Genomic DNA, 20,895 nt, shown 5'->3' with positions numbered 1-20,895 from the left:
CTATATCAATGTTTTATACACATTTAATGCGCCTCAGTGATTATTATTGTTATTATTAATATGGCATCTTCAATTACACTCTTAATGAGTGGCTCTGAGACAGACAAGCAGACAGAAAGACAGACACAGGTAGACAGAAAGACACACACACACAGGTAGACAGAAAGACAGACACACAGGTAGACAGACAGACACACACAGGTAGATGTAAAGACAGACACACAGGTAGACAGAAAGACAGATACAGGTAGACAGGCAGTTAGACATAAAGACACACAGGTAGACAGAAAGACAGACACAGGTAGACAGGCAGCTAGACATAAAGACACACAGGTAGACAGAAAGACAGACACACATGTAGACAGAAAGACACACACACAGGTAGACAGAAAGACAGATATACAGACACAGATATTCAGGCATACAGATACAGACAGGTTTATGTGCAACAGTGAAAACAAATAGAGAGTTCGAGAGTAAGAGCCTTTCTTGCCACAATCTCCAGTGCAAGATTCAGACTTCATCTTAGGGGCCATGGTGAAATTTACTGTCCAGTTAGTACAGTTAATACAGTATGATGTCGCTGATAGGGCAGGGTTACTCAAACTGATGCTGCCTGCATGACGCATTGCCGCCGCGAGTATCGTCAAATATTGTACAGCGGTGTGCATCAGCCGGCCCAGCCCAGCTGCCAGATGCATGGTCATAAGCCGAGTGGACGTATGTTGAGCAGGTCGTGAGTCGGATGGTAGGTGTATTTACAAAGGTGAAAGTAATTAACAGCAAAGGCAGATCTGGCATGCACAGAGCATTACTATTAATCTCAGAATTTGGAGGGAACGTGAACACAAAAAAAAAAAAAAAATTCTGAAAAAACTGATCAGCTAATAACAAAACACACAGTTGACAACTTCATTCATCTTGAACATCTAATTATACAGACTATGTACATTTAAACCCAACTCTGCAAGGGTAAGATTTACATATGCAGAATGGTTATCATCTTTGGGAGGATTGAATTCCTTTGCAATGGCTAACACATGCCTTGACTGAGGGAGATCTGAACAAGTATCTACAAAAGATACTTGGGGGTTTCTCATCACTTGTCGTGTACGCAAAGAATAACGACATTTGGGTTGATTATCTGACTGAGTATTAGAGGTAAAGGGTACAGAGTCAGGAAGATTGTCAGCAGCTGACACATTAGTCTGGGTAGAATTAATTTCCTCGACGGAACACATATTACCTCTCTAATACAATCTTGTACCATTATTTTTATGCAAGCAATTCTTGTCATATCTGTCACAGCAAGATTTTGTTGCAAGAACAATTAACTGATAAGTGAAGTAAATAATCCTTGTTGTGTGTGCCCTGCCACTTGTAAGTGTTACACTTCCAGTTCTGCATCTTGTGTCATTTTTATTCATATTATTCATATTTCTTTGGACAAATTAATTCTTAGTGTAATTTTAACTTCCTTTTAAAGTAAAGTGGGGCTGCTGGCATTCGCTACTACTCTCAACACGTTGACACCTCGGAGGCTTTGCACTTAAATCGACAATAAACGCACACAGGAGGCTTTTTCGTTGGCGCACAAGGACGAAGGAACAATCTTGCGTCTTGACCCCCTATGTGGTCTGTAAAATAAGGTGCTAGAACCTGAATATAAGGGTAAAAAAAAAACAGCAGTGGTAGTGGGATGTGGTGGTTGGAGTTAAACACAAGTCGTTGGGTGATAACTCTCATATTGCAGACTGTGATGGGGAGCCCAAACTGCCTGTCCTGTCGCCTGGTAGGACTATGGGGAACTGAGGCCGAGGCAGCACATCCCACGCACTCATGCGGCATCACGTGATGTCACACATGCTAGTCACTGAGCCTAGCAAGGGGTCATGTATGTAAAATGTATGAATCGTACTATGATACTCAGATAACATATACATATACAGGGGATCAGCAACAATGCTAACAGGTAGGCTTCAGGATGTACGGTACATGTTTATAGAGGGGCAACTGATATATCGGATCATTATTGAGTTGTAGCTACAGTTAGAGTAAGAGGTAGATGGGACAAAAGGAAAATGGCAACAACAAGTAAGATAGAGGGGAAAGTGTATAAACTAAGGGAAGAAGAAGTTTGGGTGAGATATAAGGAACTATTGGCAGAAAGGTGGGCTGGTGCAAGTATGAGTAGTGGGGGAGGGGGGGTTGAAGAAGGTTGGAATGGTTTTAAAAATGCAGTATTGAAATGTGGGGCAGAAGTTTGTGGCTATAGGAGGGTGGGTGCAGGAGGAAAGAGGAGTGATTGGTGGAATGATGAAGTAAAGGGCGTGATAAAAGAGAAAAAGGTAGCTTATGAGAGGTTTTTACAAAGCAGAAGTGTTATAAGAAGAGCAGATTATATGGAGAGTAAAACAAAGGTGAAGAGAGTGGTGAGAGAGTGTAAAAGGAGAGCAGATGATAGAGTGGGAGAGGCACTGTCAAGAAATTTTAATGAAAATAAGAAAAAAATTTGGGGAGAGATAAACAAGTTAAGAAAGCCTAGGGAACAAATGGATTTGCCAGTTAAAAACAGAGTAGGGGAGTTAGTAGATGGGGAGAATATTTTGAGGAACTTTTAAATGTTGACGAAGAAAGGGAGGCGGTAATTTCATGCAATGGCCAGGGAGGTATACCATCTTTTAGGAGTGAAGAAGAGCAGTTTGTGAGTGGGGGGGAGGTGCATGAGGCATTACATAGAATGAAAGGGGGTAAAGCAGCTGGAACTGACGGGATCATGACAGAAATGTTAAAAGCAGGGGGGATATAGTATTGGAGTGGTTGGTATTTTTGTTTAATAAATGTATGAAAGAAGGGAAGGTACCTAGGGATTGTCAGAGAGCATGTACAATTCCTTTATATAAAGGGGAGGGGGATAAAGGAGACTGTAAAAATTGTTACCCAATCAGACTTTATTTTTTAATTACATTACCCAACAGAATACAGTGGACCCCCGGTTCCCGATGCTATCAGTATCCGATAAATTCGGTAGCCGATGCATTTGATCGAAAAAAATTTGCCTCGCTTCCCGATACAAAACCCAGTATGCGATATGATTCGTACGAGACGTGTCCAGTGTTTACAAGCCAGCCAGTGTGCGCGCATCTAAGGATACATTCGGTACATTCTATATTATCCATATTATCACTGTTTTTGGTGCTTGTTTCTGCAAAATAAGTCACCATGGGCCCCAAGAAAGCTTCTAGTGCCAACCCTTCGAGACCAAGGGTGCTAATGACTATTGAAATGAAGAAAGAGATAATTGCAAAGTATGAAAATGGAGTGCATGTATTGGAGATGGTCAGGTTGTATAGTAAACCCCAATCAACCATCTCTACTATAGTGAGCAGGAAAACGGCAATCAAGGAAGCTGTTCTTGCAAAAGGTGCAACTGTGATTACGAAACAGCAACCACAAGTGTTAGAAAATGTTGACAGACTGTTATTGGTGTGGATAAATGAAAAACAGATAGGAGGAGATAGCATCTCTCAAGCGATCATTTGTGAAAAGGCTAGGCAGTTGCATGACGATTTGGTAAAGAAATTGCCTGCAACTAGTGGTGATGTGAGTGAATTTAAGGCCAGCAAAGGTTGGTTTGAAAGATTTAAGAATCGTAGTGGCATACATAGTGTGATTAGGCATGGTGAGGCTGCCAGTTCAGACCACAAAGCGGCTGAAAAATATGTGCATGAATTCAAGGAGTACATAGAGGCTGAAGGATTGAAACCTGAACAAGTGTTTAATTGTGACAAAACAGGCCTGTTTTGGAAGAAATTGCCAAGCAGGACCTACATTACTCAGGAGGAAAAGCTGCTCAAGTCCTAATGGAGGGGGATTCCCCTTTTAAACAATAGGTTCAACACACTCCCCTCCTCCCATTCCATCAATCATCACCAGATCTTCATTAAAGGTAAGTGTCAATTATTCTATTGCTATTGTTGTTATTGTAATTATTCTATTGCATTAAACTTAATATTTCATGTGGTAAAAGTTTTTTTTTTCATACTTTTTTTTCATTATTTGATTTCCATTATTTCTTATGGGGCTGCAAATGGAAACTGATTCTCGATTAGAATTGATTAATTCTGAAATGTTTAAATTGTGCTTTGCTAACCCTTTGACTGTCGCAGGCCCCTTTCTGAAACTGTCATTCTATGTCGATAAATTTAAAAAAAAAAAAAAAAAAAATTCTTGTGAAATGATAGAGAATCTTTTCCCGATGGTAATGACACCAAAAGTATGAAATCTGGTTGAAAACTCATGGGATTACGCTCCCGCGAAGTTAGCGGTCTCGGCGACATATACTTATCGGCGATTTCGCAGACTTTGAGCCCTGTTTATAGCCAATTCTGTTGTTTCAGTCAACCAAACTCATAGCTATTTCTTTAGAACTCCATTTTCTCTATCAGTTGAGTACAAGAAGCCGCCCATTTACTGGTTTGAACTACCAAATAAAGTGGTCAGAAATTGGCAATTTGGCCAATTTCACACAAATTAAAAAAGATGACAATTTCAAAATAGGGTCCAAAATAAACAATGTAGACATTCTTGGCACTAAAATAACATTTCCTCTGTTCATTAGTCATGTTTCTAGGCCCCTCTTATATTACTATTGCTTTCTATTTTGATTTTTTATTCATACAAAAAAATACAAAATTTACTGTTATGCAGACTACTGCATTATTGTAAAAATGGTATAAATAATATAAGTGCACTAGTGAAAGAATATTAGACTCCCCAGTTGACGTGTATTGGACTTGTGGTGTGATTTGCTTACTCCTGAACATTGGTAAAAATCGAACATTTCCGCTAATTTGAGCTCAATTTCAAGGTCGTTTTCATCATGAAAGTAATCAAAATCATCTCTATTTCTGTAATATGTTTTCCATTTTATCACTTGAGACCATGAAAACGAGAATACAACGATAAATACTATACGAAAATACACCTCAAAGTCGGCGTTTTAATCCAAAAAAAAACGGTCAGTTTTTTTTTTCTCATTACGCACTGCGTGCTGCAGGATTTCTTTTTATGTGGTGCACACTGACCACACAGACCCATTCTCTCACATGTGGGCCTACCAGCTGTCTTCCGGTAGATTTGAAGCCGCTAGAATTTACGCGTATTAATACGTCGGAAACAGTGGCGCGTAAGATGTATATATACGGCGTAAACAGTCAAAGGGTTAAATACAAAAATTCTGTATAAATTTAATAAAACATAAAAAATGTAGAAAAAATCATTATACAAAATAAATGTATTAATTTTTTAAAACACTATAAATGCAATTTCTAAAAAATGTAAACAAAAGTATTAAAAAAAAATCTTTTTTTTTTGCAAAATTGTGTAATTCTATCAATTCTGATCAATTTTCGCACAAACCCTGGAATCGATTCTGGAATCAATTTTGAGTGTATTGTTTCAGTTTCAGAATCAATTCGAACACGGCTCTGAACCAGTGTTGCCAACCAAAGCTGAGAATTTCTGGCAGAACTAGTGCCAAAAACTAGCCCAGAACTGTGGAATGATTGTGTTGATTGCAAAAAATGTGTGTTTTTTGTGTGATAATTTTACAATTTATGTGTTTTTTTGCATAATAATTATTTTTATTTTATTTTTTAATAATTTATATATTTTTATATCATCTTGTGGAGGCCCCGAGGCTGTAGCCCTGGTAGCCTCCCCTTTAATCTGACTGTTTGAGGTCGGAACCAAGGTAGCCTTGATTATATCTTCTTTCTACCCATTTAAATGTTGATTCTGTACCCTCATATTTTTACTTTGCAAGTCTCTTGTGAAACACAAACCTTGCACATTACAAGAGAGAAAAGTAATATGAACAAAAATAGGTCAATGGTTCATTGGTTATTAGACTTTTTATTACATTAAACCGAGAATTGTAAATAGCAGATTAAAGTTTTATTATTGCTCAAATTATTAATGTTTTTTAATGGTAATTTTCTTTTTGCCAGGTTGTTAGCAGGCTACGGACATGCCTGGAAGACATTCAGGGTCAGTTCCCTCAGTTGCATACTTTAGAAGAAGCCGTTTTAGATCTTGATGATATGTGCAGGGTAAGTCTTTTGTCCTATATTTCAATTTGATCTATAATCTCTAACTTTCTTTATATCTCTTGGGTCTAGTGATTTTTTACATTATTCCATTTTTGTTTACAGATTTCACTTGATTTTTGTCTTTTTCTTTTCCCTGTCTGAAATTTTAAATTTCATTTGACACATGAGTTCAGACGTTTTGTATTATTAAATTAGTTTACAGTACCAAAGTAAAATATGTATTATATATGATTGTATGTAAAGGGAAGCATCCAAGCACCCCCATCCTCCTCCATCCTCTTCATGAAGGGTATGTAATGTGTAGTTGTACAGCTTTCTTAGAATGCTCCTGTAGACTAGCTAATCATTCTTCAGTAGAATTCAAATGCATGCTCCTCTAGACTAGCTAATAATTTGCCTAATTCAGGATGCATGCTTTCCTCTCCAGACAGATAGTGGCCATGTTTCTAGTTAATAGTAAGAACAATAGTTAAATTAGCATTGAATAACTTTTTTTAGTATGACGGATTATATGTTACATGAGGATGACTTGCTCAGAGGTTTTATCATAGACTATGATACTAACCAGTCAGGTAGGCTCATATGTTAATACAGTGTGTCAGCCATTATATTCCTTGAATTGGTCTTTACATTTTGCTAACCGCACACTACACTTGTGGTTGTTTGCTTGCATTATGGTAATGGCAGTCAACCTTTCTTTTCCTGCTGATGCATACTCCATGCCAAGTCATTACACCTTTTCATCACTTCTTTCTTCTCAGCTTCTTATGTTGCTGTTTTGTGTTCCTGTGGGACCCTGATAATCCCCCAAGTTTCTCGTGGTTAAAATAGGCCATGTGGGAGTTCTTACCAGATCACTTACTATGTTTTCATTGTTATTTTGATTTTGAGGAAGCAATTGGCTTGTGCTTGTTAGTTTGAATGACTAAATATAGTACCTGTCAGTTTGTTTACATCTTCTCAGAGCTCCAGTACCTCTGTAACATCAGTATGATAGCAATAATAAAAATTAAAAGGTAAGTACTCTCCAGACTCAGATTGTGTCCCTGACATTGCTGGTGAGCAGTTAGTGTTGTTGACTTGCCACAAACAATGAGGCATCACTCTCCCCAGATTTTCCAAGGGCTACATTTATCTTTTAGCTTTTTCAGTCCAGCCAATACAGGAATTTCCTCTACTGGATTGTGCCTTCTACTCCAGCATATGGGCATTTTTTGCTGTTCATTGTTAAATATAATACCCATTCAATTTCTGAATATTCCTGCAATTAGAAGAAACATAAAAACATATTTGACCACAAATAACCAAATTAAAAAGACATCTATAACATGTTGACTGTATATGTGCATATACAGTCAACATTCAAATTGTCTAAAACCTAGTGCATGGGCTGTATACTCAGGAATTCCATAACTTAATATTTACGCCTCTTGAACTTGTAATAGTCGTGCTATCTCCCTACGGTAGCCAGGCTAGATGAAGTTCATGTATACATCGTAATGCTGTAACACTTAGTATACATTGCTGTGGTGCAACACCACCTGGGCCTCCCTTTTTAGAAACCAGATATGTTAGGGCAACACCCATCCATTTAGACCCATTTGCAGATTGCAGGAATATTTAGTTACCAAAAGGTGTGTGGTACTTTGAGACTTTGAATTCTGTCCTTGCATCAGTTTAAACATTTTGCCTAAATTTTTCTGGGTGGTGGATAAATTTCTTCATCTTCATTTGGCCGAGGTCTTGTCTGAACTGGGTCATGGGGACCAGGTGTATTCCTGTGCATCCATAACTATTACTCTTCAGCTAGGTGACACTTGTCATCAAGGATTACATATTTTTGTCTGTGAAGCCTTTCAGTTGTTGCTAGTTGAAAGCCTGTATGGTATTAGGAATCTACCCAATATTTCTTTTCATTCCTAAAGTCTCATTTCATTTATTTAGAATCACACTCACATGCTATTATTATCTTCATTAATGGTTTCAGATTCTCTGGTTAGGTTATGTATTTTTTCCTGGTTTTATGATCCAAGGAAAACTGCTGCAGTAAGTTAGTATTACCATAGCATGGTTGTATTCACTCCTTGCTGTTGTTATCAATCATTATCTTGTTCACTTGGCATCTTTTGCAGATTTCCTGCCTGTACTTGTATACAGGGTAATAAACTTGCACCTTTTTCTCTCTGTTCCACTGTTTTGGACCTTCCAGTCTCCTGAAAACATTTGTCCTTCTCAGACTGTATGAGGTACACACACTCTTCCACTTGTGAGTAGGTCATTAGCTGATCTGTGATGACCAACCTCTTCCTCACACTGTGGAAGAGCCTGAGATAATTTAGCTCTTGACTGCACATTTATAACTGATTTTTGGGGTCAGTATCTGCTGCACTCTCCATATCCTCATGCAGTTGCACTACACTTTCTGCTATTAGGGTGTCCACAGTAATCAACACTGTGGTCACCACTGACTCATTAACATGCATATAGTCCTCACTGTCCAGGGAAGCTTCAGACAGGATTATGTGATGGGGTGTGTGTTGCACTGTTCTTGCAAACACAGCTTTTATCTCATGTTTTCTTCAAGCAAAACAACCTAGAGTTTGTTATATTATTTATTGCCTTGTTCTCAAAGAAGTGCTAGAGAGTCATTAAGGTGAGGTTTGGACATTGAAGCATGTATACCCAGGCCATGTATACCCAAGCACCACACTATTATAAGGACCTCTTTATCACCAGTGGCATAACCCAACTCAACTGATATCATTGGGCAGCTCCCACACAGGGCCAGCTGTCAACTGCATTGATAGCAGAATGATGTGTTGCCTGATGTGCAAGAAGAGTATTGTTGCAGGGGCAATGAATCTTATTCCCACTCTACATCAGTTGTTGATAGTCGCTGTTCGTCAAGATTTGTCATAATATTTTAGCTCATCCTTTACCATCTTATGTATGAACTTTTTTCTTTAGGTTTCTTCAGATCTCTGTAAGGTTGCATAACATGTGCTGTGGCCATGAATGGTGATAAATGGTTAGCCAGCCCATGTTGTGACCTTGTATCAGTGATGGGAAGCTCCTGGCAGCTGCCAGCCTGTTTCCCTTCCATCAAAGGTGGAAACCTTCTAATTGAACCTCTTACTGGTTGAACTTGAGCTTCTCTGGTTCTAGCATTACTCCATTCTACATTTTAAGGAAGTCATGGGTGCCAGATTGACTGTTCAATACTGACATCATAGAGCAAGGTGTTGTCCTTACATTTATTCTTCCTGGTGATTCCCTTGATAGCATTATCAAATTTTTTTGTTTAATGACCCATGGGGGTACAGTAGTACTGGTACCTTCCCATGAGGTAATGAATGTTGTCAAATGCCTGCTTGGCTCGTCCATCTCCACCTAGTGAAACACTCAGTATGTTTTGCATTTGTTCAGGCTGCTTGACACCATGTTAAAATGGTACAAGTGTGTGGAGAGTTTCTCTCTTGCAACAGACATCGTGGCACTGAAAATATACTGTGGGCTGAGGTTGACAGCTCTCCTTAGAGAGCACTATCATCCTGACACACCATTCACTGGCCTCACCTGCCAGTACGACTCCTGATGCCTCTCATTGTAAGTCATTATCCAGCTGCTGTTGCTGTTTAATTTCAGTCTCTCAATGTTTGGGTACTGAGACAGGTGTGTAGTACTAAGGCAGGTGTGTGGTACTGGGCAGGTGTGTGGTACTGAGGCTGGTGTGTGGTACTGAGGCTGGTGTGTAGTACTGGGGCTAAAAGAGGTCAATATATCTGAAATGCGTAGGGAGACACTGGTCAGAGAAATAGCAAGCATCGAACTTAAGCTAAAAGAATCCTTTAGGAGTCAGGAATCGCGGGAAGAACTAAAAGCCATAAATGAAATCGAAAGAAACCCAAAGTATTTCTTCTCCTATGCCAAATCAAAATCGAGAACAACGTCCAGTATTGGGCCCCTACTTAAACAAGATGGGTCCTACACAGATGACAGCAAGGAAATGAGTGAGCTACTCAAGTCCCAATATGACTCAGTTTTTAGCAAGCCGCTAACCAGACTGAGAGTCGAAGATCAAAATGAATTTTTTATGAGAGAGCCACAAAATTTGATTAACACAAGCCTATCCGATGTTATCCTGACGCCAAATGACTTCGAACAGGCGATAAATGACATGCCCATGCACTCTGCCCCAGGGCCAGACTCATGGAACTCTGTGTTCATCAAGAACTGCAAGAAGCCCCTATCACGAGCCTTTTCCATCCTATGGAGAGGGAGCATGGACACGGGGGTTGTCCCACAGTTACTAAAAACAACAGACATAGCCCCACTCCACAAAGGGGGCAGTAAAGCAACAGCAAAGAACTACAGACCAATAGCACTAACATCCCATATCATAAAAATCTTTGAAAGGGTCCTAAGAAGCAAGATCACCACCCATCTAGAAACCCATCAGTTACACAACCCAGGGCAACATGGGTTTAGAACAGGTCGCTCCTGTCTGTCTCAACTATTGGATCACTACGACAAGGTCCTAAATGCACTAGAAGACAAAAAGAATGCAGATGTAATATATACAGACTTTGCAAAAGCCTTCGACAAGTGTGACCATGGCGTAATAGCGCACAAAATGCGTGCTAAAGGAATAACAGGAAAAGTCGGTCGATGGATCTATAATTTCCTCACCAACAGAACACAGAGAGTAGTCGTCAACAGAGTAAAGTCCGAGGCAGCTACGGTGAAAAGCTCTGTTCCACAAGGCACAGTACTCGCTCCCATCTTGTTCCTCATCCTCATATCCGACATAGACAAGGATGTCAGCCACAGCACCGTGTCTTCCTTTGCAGATGACACCCGAATCTGCATGACAGTGTCTTCCATTGCAGACACTGCAAAGCTCCAGGCGGACATCAACCAAATCTTTCAGTGGGCTGCAGAAAACAATATGAAGTTCAACGATGAGAAATTTCAATTACTCAGATATGGTAAACATGAGGAAATTAAATCTTCATCAGAGTACAAAACAAATTCTGGCCACAAAATAGAGCGAAACACCAACGTCAAAGACCTGGGAGTGATCATGTCGGAGGATCTCACCTTCAAGGACCATAACATTGTATCAATCGCATCTGCTAGAAAAATGACAGGATGGATAATGAGAACCTTCAAAATTAGGGAGGCCAAGCCCATGATGACACTCTTCAGGTCACTTGTTCTATCTAGGCTGGAATATTGCTGCACACTAACAGCACCTTTCAAGGCAGGTGAAATTGCCGACCTAGAAAATGTACAGAGAACTTTCACGGCGCGCATAATGGAGATAAAACACCTCAATTATTGGGAGCGCTTGAGGTTCCTAAACCTGTATTCCCTGGAATGCAGGCAGGAGAGATACATGATTATATACACCTGGAAAATCCTAGAGGGACTAGTACCGAACTTGCACACGAAAATCACTCACTACGAAAGCAAAAGACTTGGCAGACGATGCACCATCCCCCCAATGAAAAGCAGGGGTGTCACTAGCACGTTAAGAGACCATACAATAAGTGTCAGGGGCCCGAGACTGTTCAACTGCCTCCCAGCACACATAAGGGGGATTACCAACAGACCCCTGGCAGTCTTCAAGCTGGCACTGGACAAGCACCTAAAGTCAGTTCCTGATCAGCCGGGCTGTGGCTCGTACGTTGGTTTGCGTGCAGCCAGCAGCAACAGCCTGGTTGATCAGGCTCTGATCCACCAGGAGGCCTGGTCACAGACTGGGCCGCGGGGGCGTTGACCCCCGGAACTCTCTCCAGGTAAACTCCAGGTACTAAGGCAGGTGTGTGGTACTGGGGCAGGTGTGTGGTACTGAGACAGGTGTGTAGTACTAAGGCAGGTGTGTGATACTGGGGCAGGTGTGTGGTACTGAGGCTGGTGTGTGGTACTGAGGCTGGTGTGTAGTACTAAGGCAGGTGTGTGGTACTGGGGCAGGTGTGTAGTACTAAGGCAGGTGTGTGGTACTGGGGCTGGTGTGTGGTACTGAGGCTGGTGTGTGGTACTGAGGCTGGTGTGTGGTACTGAGGCAGGTGTGTGGTACTGAGGCTGATGTGTGGTACTGGGGCAGGTGTGTGGTACTGAGGCAGGTGTGTGGTACTGAGGCTGATGTGTGGTACTGAGGCAGGTGTGTGGTACTGAGGCTGATGTGTGGTACTGAGGCAGGTGTGTGGTACTGGGGCTGATGTGTGGTACTGAGGCAGGTGTGTGACACTGGGGCAGGTGTGTGATACTGAGGCTGGTATGTGGTATTGAAGGTGTGTGATACTGGGGCAAGTGTGTGATACTGAGGCAGGTGTGTGGTACTGAGGCAAGTGTGTGGTACTGAGGCTGGTGTGTGGTACTGAGGCTGGAGGGTGATACTGGGGCAGGTGTGTGGTACTGAGGCTGGTGTGTGCTACTGGGGCAGGTGTGTGGTACTGAGGCAGGTGTGTGCTACTGAGGCTGGTGTGTGGTACTGAGGCTGGTGTGTGATACTGAGACAGGTGTGTGATACTGAGGCAAGTGTGTGATACTGAGGCTGGTGTGTGATACTGAGACAGGTGTGTGATACTGAGGCAAGTGTGTGATACTGAGACAGGTGTGTGATACTGAGGCAAGTGTGTGATACTGAGGCAGGTGTGTGGTACTGAGGCTGGTGTGTGGTACTGAGGCTGGTGTGTGGTACTGAGGCTGGTGTGTGATACTGAGGCAGGTGTGTGGTACTGAGGCTGGTGTGTGATACTAAGGCTGGTGTGTGGTACTGAGGCAGGTGTGATACTGGGACAGGTGTGTGGTAGTGAGGCAGGTATGTGGTACTGAGGTAGGTGTGTGATACTGGGGGAGGTGTGTGGTACTGAGGTTGGTATGTGGTATTGAAGGTGGGTGATACTGGGGCAGGTGTGTGGTACTGAGGCTGGTGTGTGGTACTGAGGCAGGTGAGTGATACTGAGGCTGGTGTGTGGTACTGAGGCAGGTGTGTGGTACTGAGGCTGGTGTGTGGTACTGAGGCAGGTGTGTGGTACTGAGGCTGGTGTGGGGTACTGAGGCAGGTGAGTGATACTGAGGCAGGTGTGTGGTACTGAGGCTGGTGTGTGGTACTGAGGCTGGTGTGTGATACTGAGGCAGGTGTGTGGTACTGAGGTAGGTGTGTTGTACTGAGGCTGGTGTGTGGTGCTGAGGCAGGTGTGTGGTACTGAGGCTGGTGAATGGTACTGAGGCAGGTGTGTGGTACTGAGGCTGGTGTGTGGTACTGAGGCAGGTGTGTGGTACTGAGGCAGGTGTGTGGTACTGAGGCAGGTGTGTGGTACTGAGGCTGGTGTGTGGTACTGAGTTATGTGTGTTGTACTGAGGCTGGTGTGTGGTGCTGAGGCAGGTGTGTGGTACTGAGGCTGGTGTGTATTACTGAAGCTGGTGTGTGATACTGAGTCAGGTGTGTGATACTGAGTCAGGTGTGTGGTACTGAGGCAGGTGTGTGGTACTGAGACTGGTGTGTGATACTGAGGCAGGTGTGTGATACTGAGGCAGGTGTGTGATACTGAGGCTGGTGTGTGGTACTGAGACTGGTGTGTGGTACTGAGGCAGGTGTGTGGTACTGAGGCTCATGTGTGGCACTGAGGCAGGTGTGTGATACTGAGGCAGGTGTGTGGTACTGACACTGGTGTGTGGTACTGAGGCAGGTGAGTGGTACTGAGGCAGGTGTGTGGTACTGAGGCTGGTGTGTGGTGCTGAGGCAGGTGTGTGATACTGAGGCAGGTGTGTGGTATTGATTCTGGTGTGTGGTACTGAGGCAGGTGTGTGGTACTGAGGCAGGTGTGTGATACTGGGGCTGGTGTGTGGTACTGAGGCAGGTGTGTGGTACTGAGGCAGGTGAGTGGTACTGAGGCAGGTGTGTGGTACTGAGGCTGGTGTGTGGTGCTGAGTCAGGTGTGTGATACTGAGGCAGGTGTGTGGTATTGATTCTGGTGTGTGGTACTGAGGCAGGTGTGTGGTACTGAGGCAGGTGTGTGGTACTGAGGCAGGTGTGTGGTACTGAGGCAGGTGTGTGGTACTGAGGCAGGTGTGTGGTACTGAGGCAGGTGTGTGGTACTGAGGCTGGTGTGTGGTACTGAGTTATGTGTGTTGTACTGAGGCTGGTGTGTGGTGCTGAGGCAGGTGTGTGGTACTGAGGCAGGTGTGTGGTACTGAGGCTGATGTGTGGTACTGAGGCTAGTGTGTGGTACTGAGGCTGGTGTGTGGTACTGAGGCTGGTGTGTGGTGCTGAGGCAGGTGTGTGGTACTGAGGCAGGTGTGTGGTACTGAGGCTGGTGTGTGGTACTGAGGCTGGTGTGTGGTACTGAGTTATGTGTGTTGTACTGAGGCTGGTGTGTGGTGCTGAGGCAGGTGTGTGGTACTGAGGCTGGTGTGTATTACTGAAGCTGGTGTGTGATACTGAGGCAGGTGTGTGATACTGAGGCTGGTGTGTGGTACTGAGGCAGGTGTGTGGTACTGAGGCAGGTGAGTGGTACTGAGGCAGGTGTGTGGTACTGAGGCTGGTGTGTGGTACTGAGGCAGGTGTGTGATACTGAGGCAGGTGTGTGGTACTGAGGCAGGTGTGTGGTACTGAGGCTGGTGTGTGGTACTGAGGCTGGTGTGTGGTACTGAGGCAGGTGTGTGGTACTGAGGCAGGTGTGTGGTACTGAGGCAGGTGTGTGGTACTGAGGCAGGTGTGTGGTATTGATTCTGGTGTGTGGTACTGAGGCAGGTGTGTGGTACTGAGGCAGGTGTGTGATACTGAGGTAGGTGTGTGGCAAGTTTGACACTGCATGTCAGGTGGAGTTACTGAGGCTCTTCCTTCATCACCAGCAGTGGGTCTTCGGAAGTGATGAATATCGTAGAAGAGAAATACCACTTGAAATTATTCTTGCAGAGTGGGCACTGTCTTCTCAGTTCAAATGAGGGTGACTTACCAGCTGTGGTTGAGGTGGAAAAGTAGAAGATGGGAGTCACTCACTCCATGCTGTCCTTCTCCTACACCAGCAACAAGTGTGTGTATTCATCTATACGTGGTTGCAGGGGTTGAGTCACAGTTATTGGCCCTTGTGTGTTTGTGTGTGTGTGTACTCACATAATTGTGGTTGCAGGGGTCGAGACTTAGCTCCTGGACCCTCCTCTTCACTGCTCACTGAGTGTACTCACCTAGTTGTACTCACCTAGTTGAGGTTGCAGGGGTTGAGTCCAAGCTCCTGGCCCCGCCTCTTCACTGGTCGCTACTAGGTCACTCTCCCTGAGCCGTGAGTTTCATCATACCTCTGCTTAAAGCTATGTATGGATCCTGCCTCCACTACATCGCTTCCCAAACTATTCCATTTCCTGACTACTCTGTGGCTGAAGAAGTACTTCCCAACATCCCTGTGATTCATCTCTGTCTTCAACTTCCAACTGTGTCCCCTTGTTACTGTGTCCAATCTCTGGAACATCCTGTCTTTGTGCACCTTGTCAATTCCTCTCAGTATTTTATATGTTGTTATCATGTCCCCCCTCTCTCTCCTGTCCTCCAGTGTCGTCAGGTTGATTTCCCTTAACCTCTCCTCGTAGGATATACCTCTTAGCTCTGGGACTAGCCTTGTTGCAAACCTTTGCACTTTCTCTAGTTTCTTTACGTGCTTGGCTAGGTGTGGGTTCCAAACTGGTGCCGCATACTCCAATATGGGCCTAACGTACATGGTGTACAGGGTCCTGAACGATTCCTTATTAAGATGTCGGAATGCTGTTTTGAGGTTTGCTAGGTGCCCATATGCTGCAGCAGTTATTTGGTTGATGTGCGCTTCAGGAGATGTGCCTGGTGTTATACTCACCCCAAGATCTTTTTCCTTGAGTGAGGTTTGTAGTGTGTGTGTGTGTGTGTGTGTGTGTGTGTGTGTGTGTGTGTGTGTGTGTGTGTGTGTGTGTGTGTGTGTGTGTGTGTGCATGTGTGTGCAACTGTGAGAGAGGGAGAGAGAGAGAGAGAGAGAGTGAGAGACAGACAGACAGAGACAGAGAGAGAGTCACACTCATTTGATCTGAGAAGACAGTGCCCAGCTACAAAGCAAGCCTTGGATCTGTTAATTCTCCTGCACCTGACATCTCTGCTTCAGCACCTGCCAGTACACTAGACAGTGCACATATCATCTCTGATCCTACACCTGTCAGCACACCTGCCGACACTATTCCAACATCTGGCAGCAGTGCTTCATCGGCAAGTACTGAGTCAGGATTTAATAATCAGGGAACTATCATTGCACTTGACCACCTACTGCACCAAAGTATGAACAGCAGGGACACATCTGTCAGAACTGCACGGGGGTGTGGTAGAGGATTTTTGCAGAGGACATGGAAGAGGACTTGGAGGAGGCAGACACTTACAGCCATCTCACCTTCCACCAACACAGTCCCAGTGGCAGAACCTGCGGTCAAATCAGCAAAACACAGGAGGTGCAACAAATAATAGTCCACCCTCCCGGGCACCTAGGCAGTGCTCTCACTGTCACCAGAAGGGGCACACCACTAACAACTGCCTGCAAGAAACCAGGTGCAATCACTGCCGCAAGAAAGGACATCAGGACGACCATTGTCGGAAGAAAAAGGAACTTGACAGACAGGACCACCTGTTTAGAGACCTGTTCTCAGAAGAAACCAGCAGGATCTCTGAACTGGTGAACACACTCTCACGTCACCCACTCAGCTACTCCTATCTCAGCCCAGCAGGTGGTATTGTGCCTTATACAAGACCACAGACCTACATCCCTGCAGCTGCCTCAGTACCCTACCTCTCTCAAGGGTAGGCACCTTACATGCCTTACACACCCACCACTTCAAGCTGACCATATCAAGAGGAGCCAGTCTACCAGCATCCTGTCGGCCAACATTAGAGGTTTCAGTACTAATGCTGGAGAGCTCACACACAGTTTTGTGAATACTCGACATCCCGACATGATAGCTGTTGTTGAAACATTTTTGGATGACAGGACTCCAGAAAATTTTGCAAGAATTGCTGGCTACACCTCATGGATGAGAAGAGACAGGCAAGGGCAAGGAGGAGGTGTACTGTGTGTTTCTCTAAAAGTGTACATGCCCAGCACATTGATGTTGCCATCCCTACTCATCTTGAAATGATGTTCTTCAAGCTATGCATAAACACTAGTACCTATGTACTAGCATGTACAAACCTCAGTGGCAACTGTGAATGAGACTACTTTTGTTGATGCTGCAGTGGAGTGGGGTTCATTGATAAGTCTTCGGAGGCTTCTTACTTTATTTGTAAAGTTATGGTGGGTACACAGGTTTGTGTGTTTGTGCCCATGGCCCGGGAGGGCCATGCCCACGAGGGAGAGAGGGAGTAGACTTGTTGACTGCTTCTAGGCCGCTGAGTGAGTGAGAGCGAGTGGGACCAGCGTCCCACTGACCTGGGCAGGCCTAGAGAGGGCAGCACTTTAGTGCCGTGAAATATGAACTAAGCTGGCAGACAGTATAGGCTGTCTGTACAGACAGTACAGGCTATCTATATTTGCTTGGCCACCTACCTCGCATCGTCCTGACGCGACAATACTTGTGGTAAAAAAACTCGGTCTCTCTCTCGTAGGAACGGCACAGAACACAAAATAAAAAACATGTATATACATATGGACATGGAAAAAAAAACTTCCTACAGGGAGGGAAGAAAAAAACATGTGAGGTGTGCTAAACATCGTGGTCATAGGCAGTGAGCGTCGATGGGCATCACTGCACTCCTTCCTGCATCTGGACAGATACTGCAACACAGGAAACATTGTTGCAGCTGAGCTGTGACATAACAGGTTATGGTCTCCTCTAGAAAGGTGAAGCAGTCATCGTAGGAGTCACTGCAGGGTTTCACTCAACCTGGGGCATGACATGCTGGTGCCCTCAAGTGAGGCATCATCAGTACTCAGCAACTGGGCAGGTCTTCTTCTGGCAAGTGACTCAGGAGGACATTTCTCGACTGGTACTGTCGCTGGGCTGTCACTGCCGGCGAGAATGGAGTGAGTTGTGGCAGAGACAACTCGGCAAAACATCTGGGAGTCGTAACATCATACACCAGACTGCAGTGAGCGAGCTAGCAGTCAAAGTGACATCATCTTTTGCAGGAGCTTACTGAAGCTATGACACGAGGCTGACACAGTGCCTGCCGACAGGGCTAACTGCGGCTTGATGAGTGTCATTCTCTCAATAGTTGGAGTTATAGCAGAGGTTAGTCTAAGTGCCCCGAGACTTTGTTTCTCTACATATAACTGCACTCTGAAGGTCTGGAGGTGAAGTGAAACAAATCTCGATGGGAATCGTAGCAGGTATGATTCTGCAGAACATCTATGAGTAATGAGCATAAGAGCTTTCTGTACAAGGGGCTCATATGCTCAGGGCTGACTAATATCAGCTGTCAAATGCACTGGTCACACCGGGTGACAGTAACATGGTGCTACACACTGGTCTGGGCTCAAGACCACATTGGGCACACGGAAACTTTACACACACCCACGGTACATGCAGTACAACATGGCTTAAACTAGCAAATGATGCTTTTCTGTGCACAAAACTGACACTAAGCCATACACTAACATGTGAGAACACTGACTGAGAGGAATTAATTAACACACGACATATGTCTTCTCTCAGTCTTCTCGACAATACTGACATAATTACTAGAACACTCGATGTGACAGTGTGATGTCAAGCGTGACGTCGCGAGGTGACGTCAGTAGACGTCGTTACATCATGAAGTCGGGCAGCAGCAGACCACAGCATGTGGCCTGGGACATCTGGCTCGGTAACTCGTCCACACCCCACGTGGTGTCGGGATCCACATGGCGTCATGATCTACGTGGCGTCGTGATCTAGATGGCATGCTGATCCACATGGCTTGCTGATCCACGTGGCTTGCTGATCCACGTGGCTTCGAGTGGCCTCGGGCACTCAGATACACAGCTCTGGCCATGAATTCACATGGAAAACAGTGGAAAACACAGCAGAGGGAGTGAGCATATAGTGGTGGTAGGTGGGTGAGGTGTGAGTGAGGCAGGAACCTGGCCACTTCCTCCTCTTCTCCCACAAACTCGTGGAGAAACTCACTCTGGAGCCCAGAAATCACCACAAAACAGCTATTTCAGCACAGCTGAAATAGCTGTGCTGAGCTGAACAACAACAGCAGAACATACAAGTGATGCTGAACATGTGACTTGAGAAACAGCGTGGGACGCTGTAGTGTGGGGTCACTGGGATGCCACTTACAATTCTTGAAGAAATTCAGCAAATTTCGGCTAGATCCTGCTTGTACCTGTGTCTGGATGCTGAAACGTGCAGACACATCAGGATAACTCGTTGAGAGACTGGTGCTTGTTGTGTAGGGTGATGAAGTGAACAACTTCATTCCTTCTTCTCCCCAGGCAAACACAACCTGCTGCAACCACCGCTTCCCACCATTTATATCCCACTGCTGCCACCAATGTGAACGAGTTTACTTTGTTGTTGCTGCAGCAGAGCAGGGTTCAATGATAAGTCTTCGGAGGCTTCTTACTTTATTTGTAAAGTCGTGGTGAGTACACAGGCTTGTGTGTTTGTGCCCATGGCCCGGGAGGGCCATGCCCACGAGGGAGAGAGGAAGTAGACTTGTTGACTGCTTCTAGGCCGCTGAGTGAGTGAGAGTGAGTGGGACCAGCGTCCCACTGACCTGGGCAGGCCTAGAGAGGGCAGCACCTTAGTGCCACGAAATATGAACTAAGCTGACAGACAGCATAGGCTGTCTGTGCAGACAGTACAGGCTATCTACAAAACATGCAGACCCCATCAACTTCCTAATGGAACATGTGGACTCCCTTCTGCTACAACACAACTGTCAACATATCATAATTGTTGGCAACTTCAACCAACACCTTATACAGAGGGACTTTGATGACCTTCTTGCAGTATTTGACATGAGAAACTTTGTTGATTTCCCTACTCACATCTCTGGTTCCTCCCTTGACCTAGTAGTGAGTGATCTGGCAGAAGGTATAGTCACTTGTCAACCCCTCAGCTACGTTGGATCATCTGACCACAAGGCTGTTTTTACGACACTTAAGATCCCAACAGAATGAGGTGAGGAGTCCACACACACAACCTAGCTATGGGAAAGAGGTAATTGGCCAGCCCTTTGCTCTGAGCTCACTACCACTGATTGGAATGCTCTTCTCCAAGTGGATGTTGACAACCAAGTGAAAGCCTTCACTGGACACATCCTTAATCTACAACAAGAACACATTCTTCACCAGCAATATATGACAAAGCCTACAGATCAACCTTGGTTTGGCTTCTGTTGTAGAGAGGCTGCTACTGCTAATTACAAGGCATGGCAAAGGTATAAGAGACATCCTACCACCTATAACAGGAACTTGCACTGGCAAGCCTGTAGGCATATGGGTGACGTTGAAAAATGGGCCATCGCTACACGGGGGGTGAACACAAAAAGAAAAATAGCATCAGGTAGGGTAGGCTCCAAAACCTGGTGGTCCCTGGTCAAGGACAGACAAGGTTATCTGCCTGATGAACTTGTTCCACCTCTAAATCGACAGGATGGGACCACCTCTACTAGTAGTCAAGAGAAAGCGTACCTCTTTGCGTAACACTTTGCTACCAAAATTCAAGTTCCTGCCAGCAAGGGACCCTCCTTGGCTAGCTGCAAGAACTGTGTCAAAACTGTCAGTGGTGACAATAAGGCAGGAGGAGGTGCATTTTCTTCTTAAATCACTTGACCAAG

General features: G+C 44.6%; 1 protein-coding gene across 4 annotated transcripts in view; it reads left to right on the top strand.

Moving 5' to 3' along the window:
- Positions 1-20,895, top strand: part of LOC128685674 (rho family-interacting cell polarization regulator 2) — a 535,723-nt gene that overhangs the window by 373,502 nt on the left and 141,326 nt on the right. For all 4 annotated transcript variants that reach the window (XM_070088105.1, XM_070088106.1, XM_070088107.1 and 1 more), the window contains one exon: positions 6,012-6,113. In XM_070088105.1, coding sequence (XP_069944206.1) covers positions 6,012-6,113 — 102 coding nt within the window. The remainder of the gene's footprint in view (positions 1-6,011; positions 6,114-20,895) is intronic.

This window comes from Cherax quadricarinatus, chromosome 23, assembly GCF_038502225.1.
Source record: "Cherax quadricarinatus isolate ZL_2023a chromosome 23, ASM3850222v1, whole genome shotgun sequence".
Taxonomy (NCBI): Eukaryota; Metazoa; Arthropoda; class Malacostraca; order Decapoda; family Parastacidae; genus Cherax; species Cherax quadricarinatus.
This window is presented reverse-complemented; position numbering and strand designations above follow the sequence as displayed.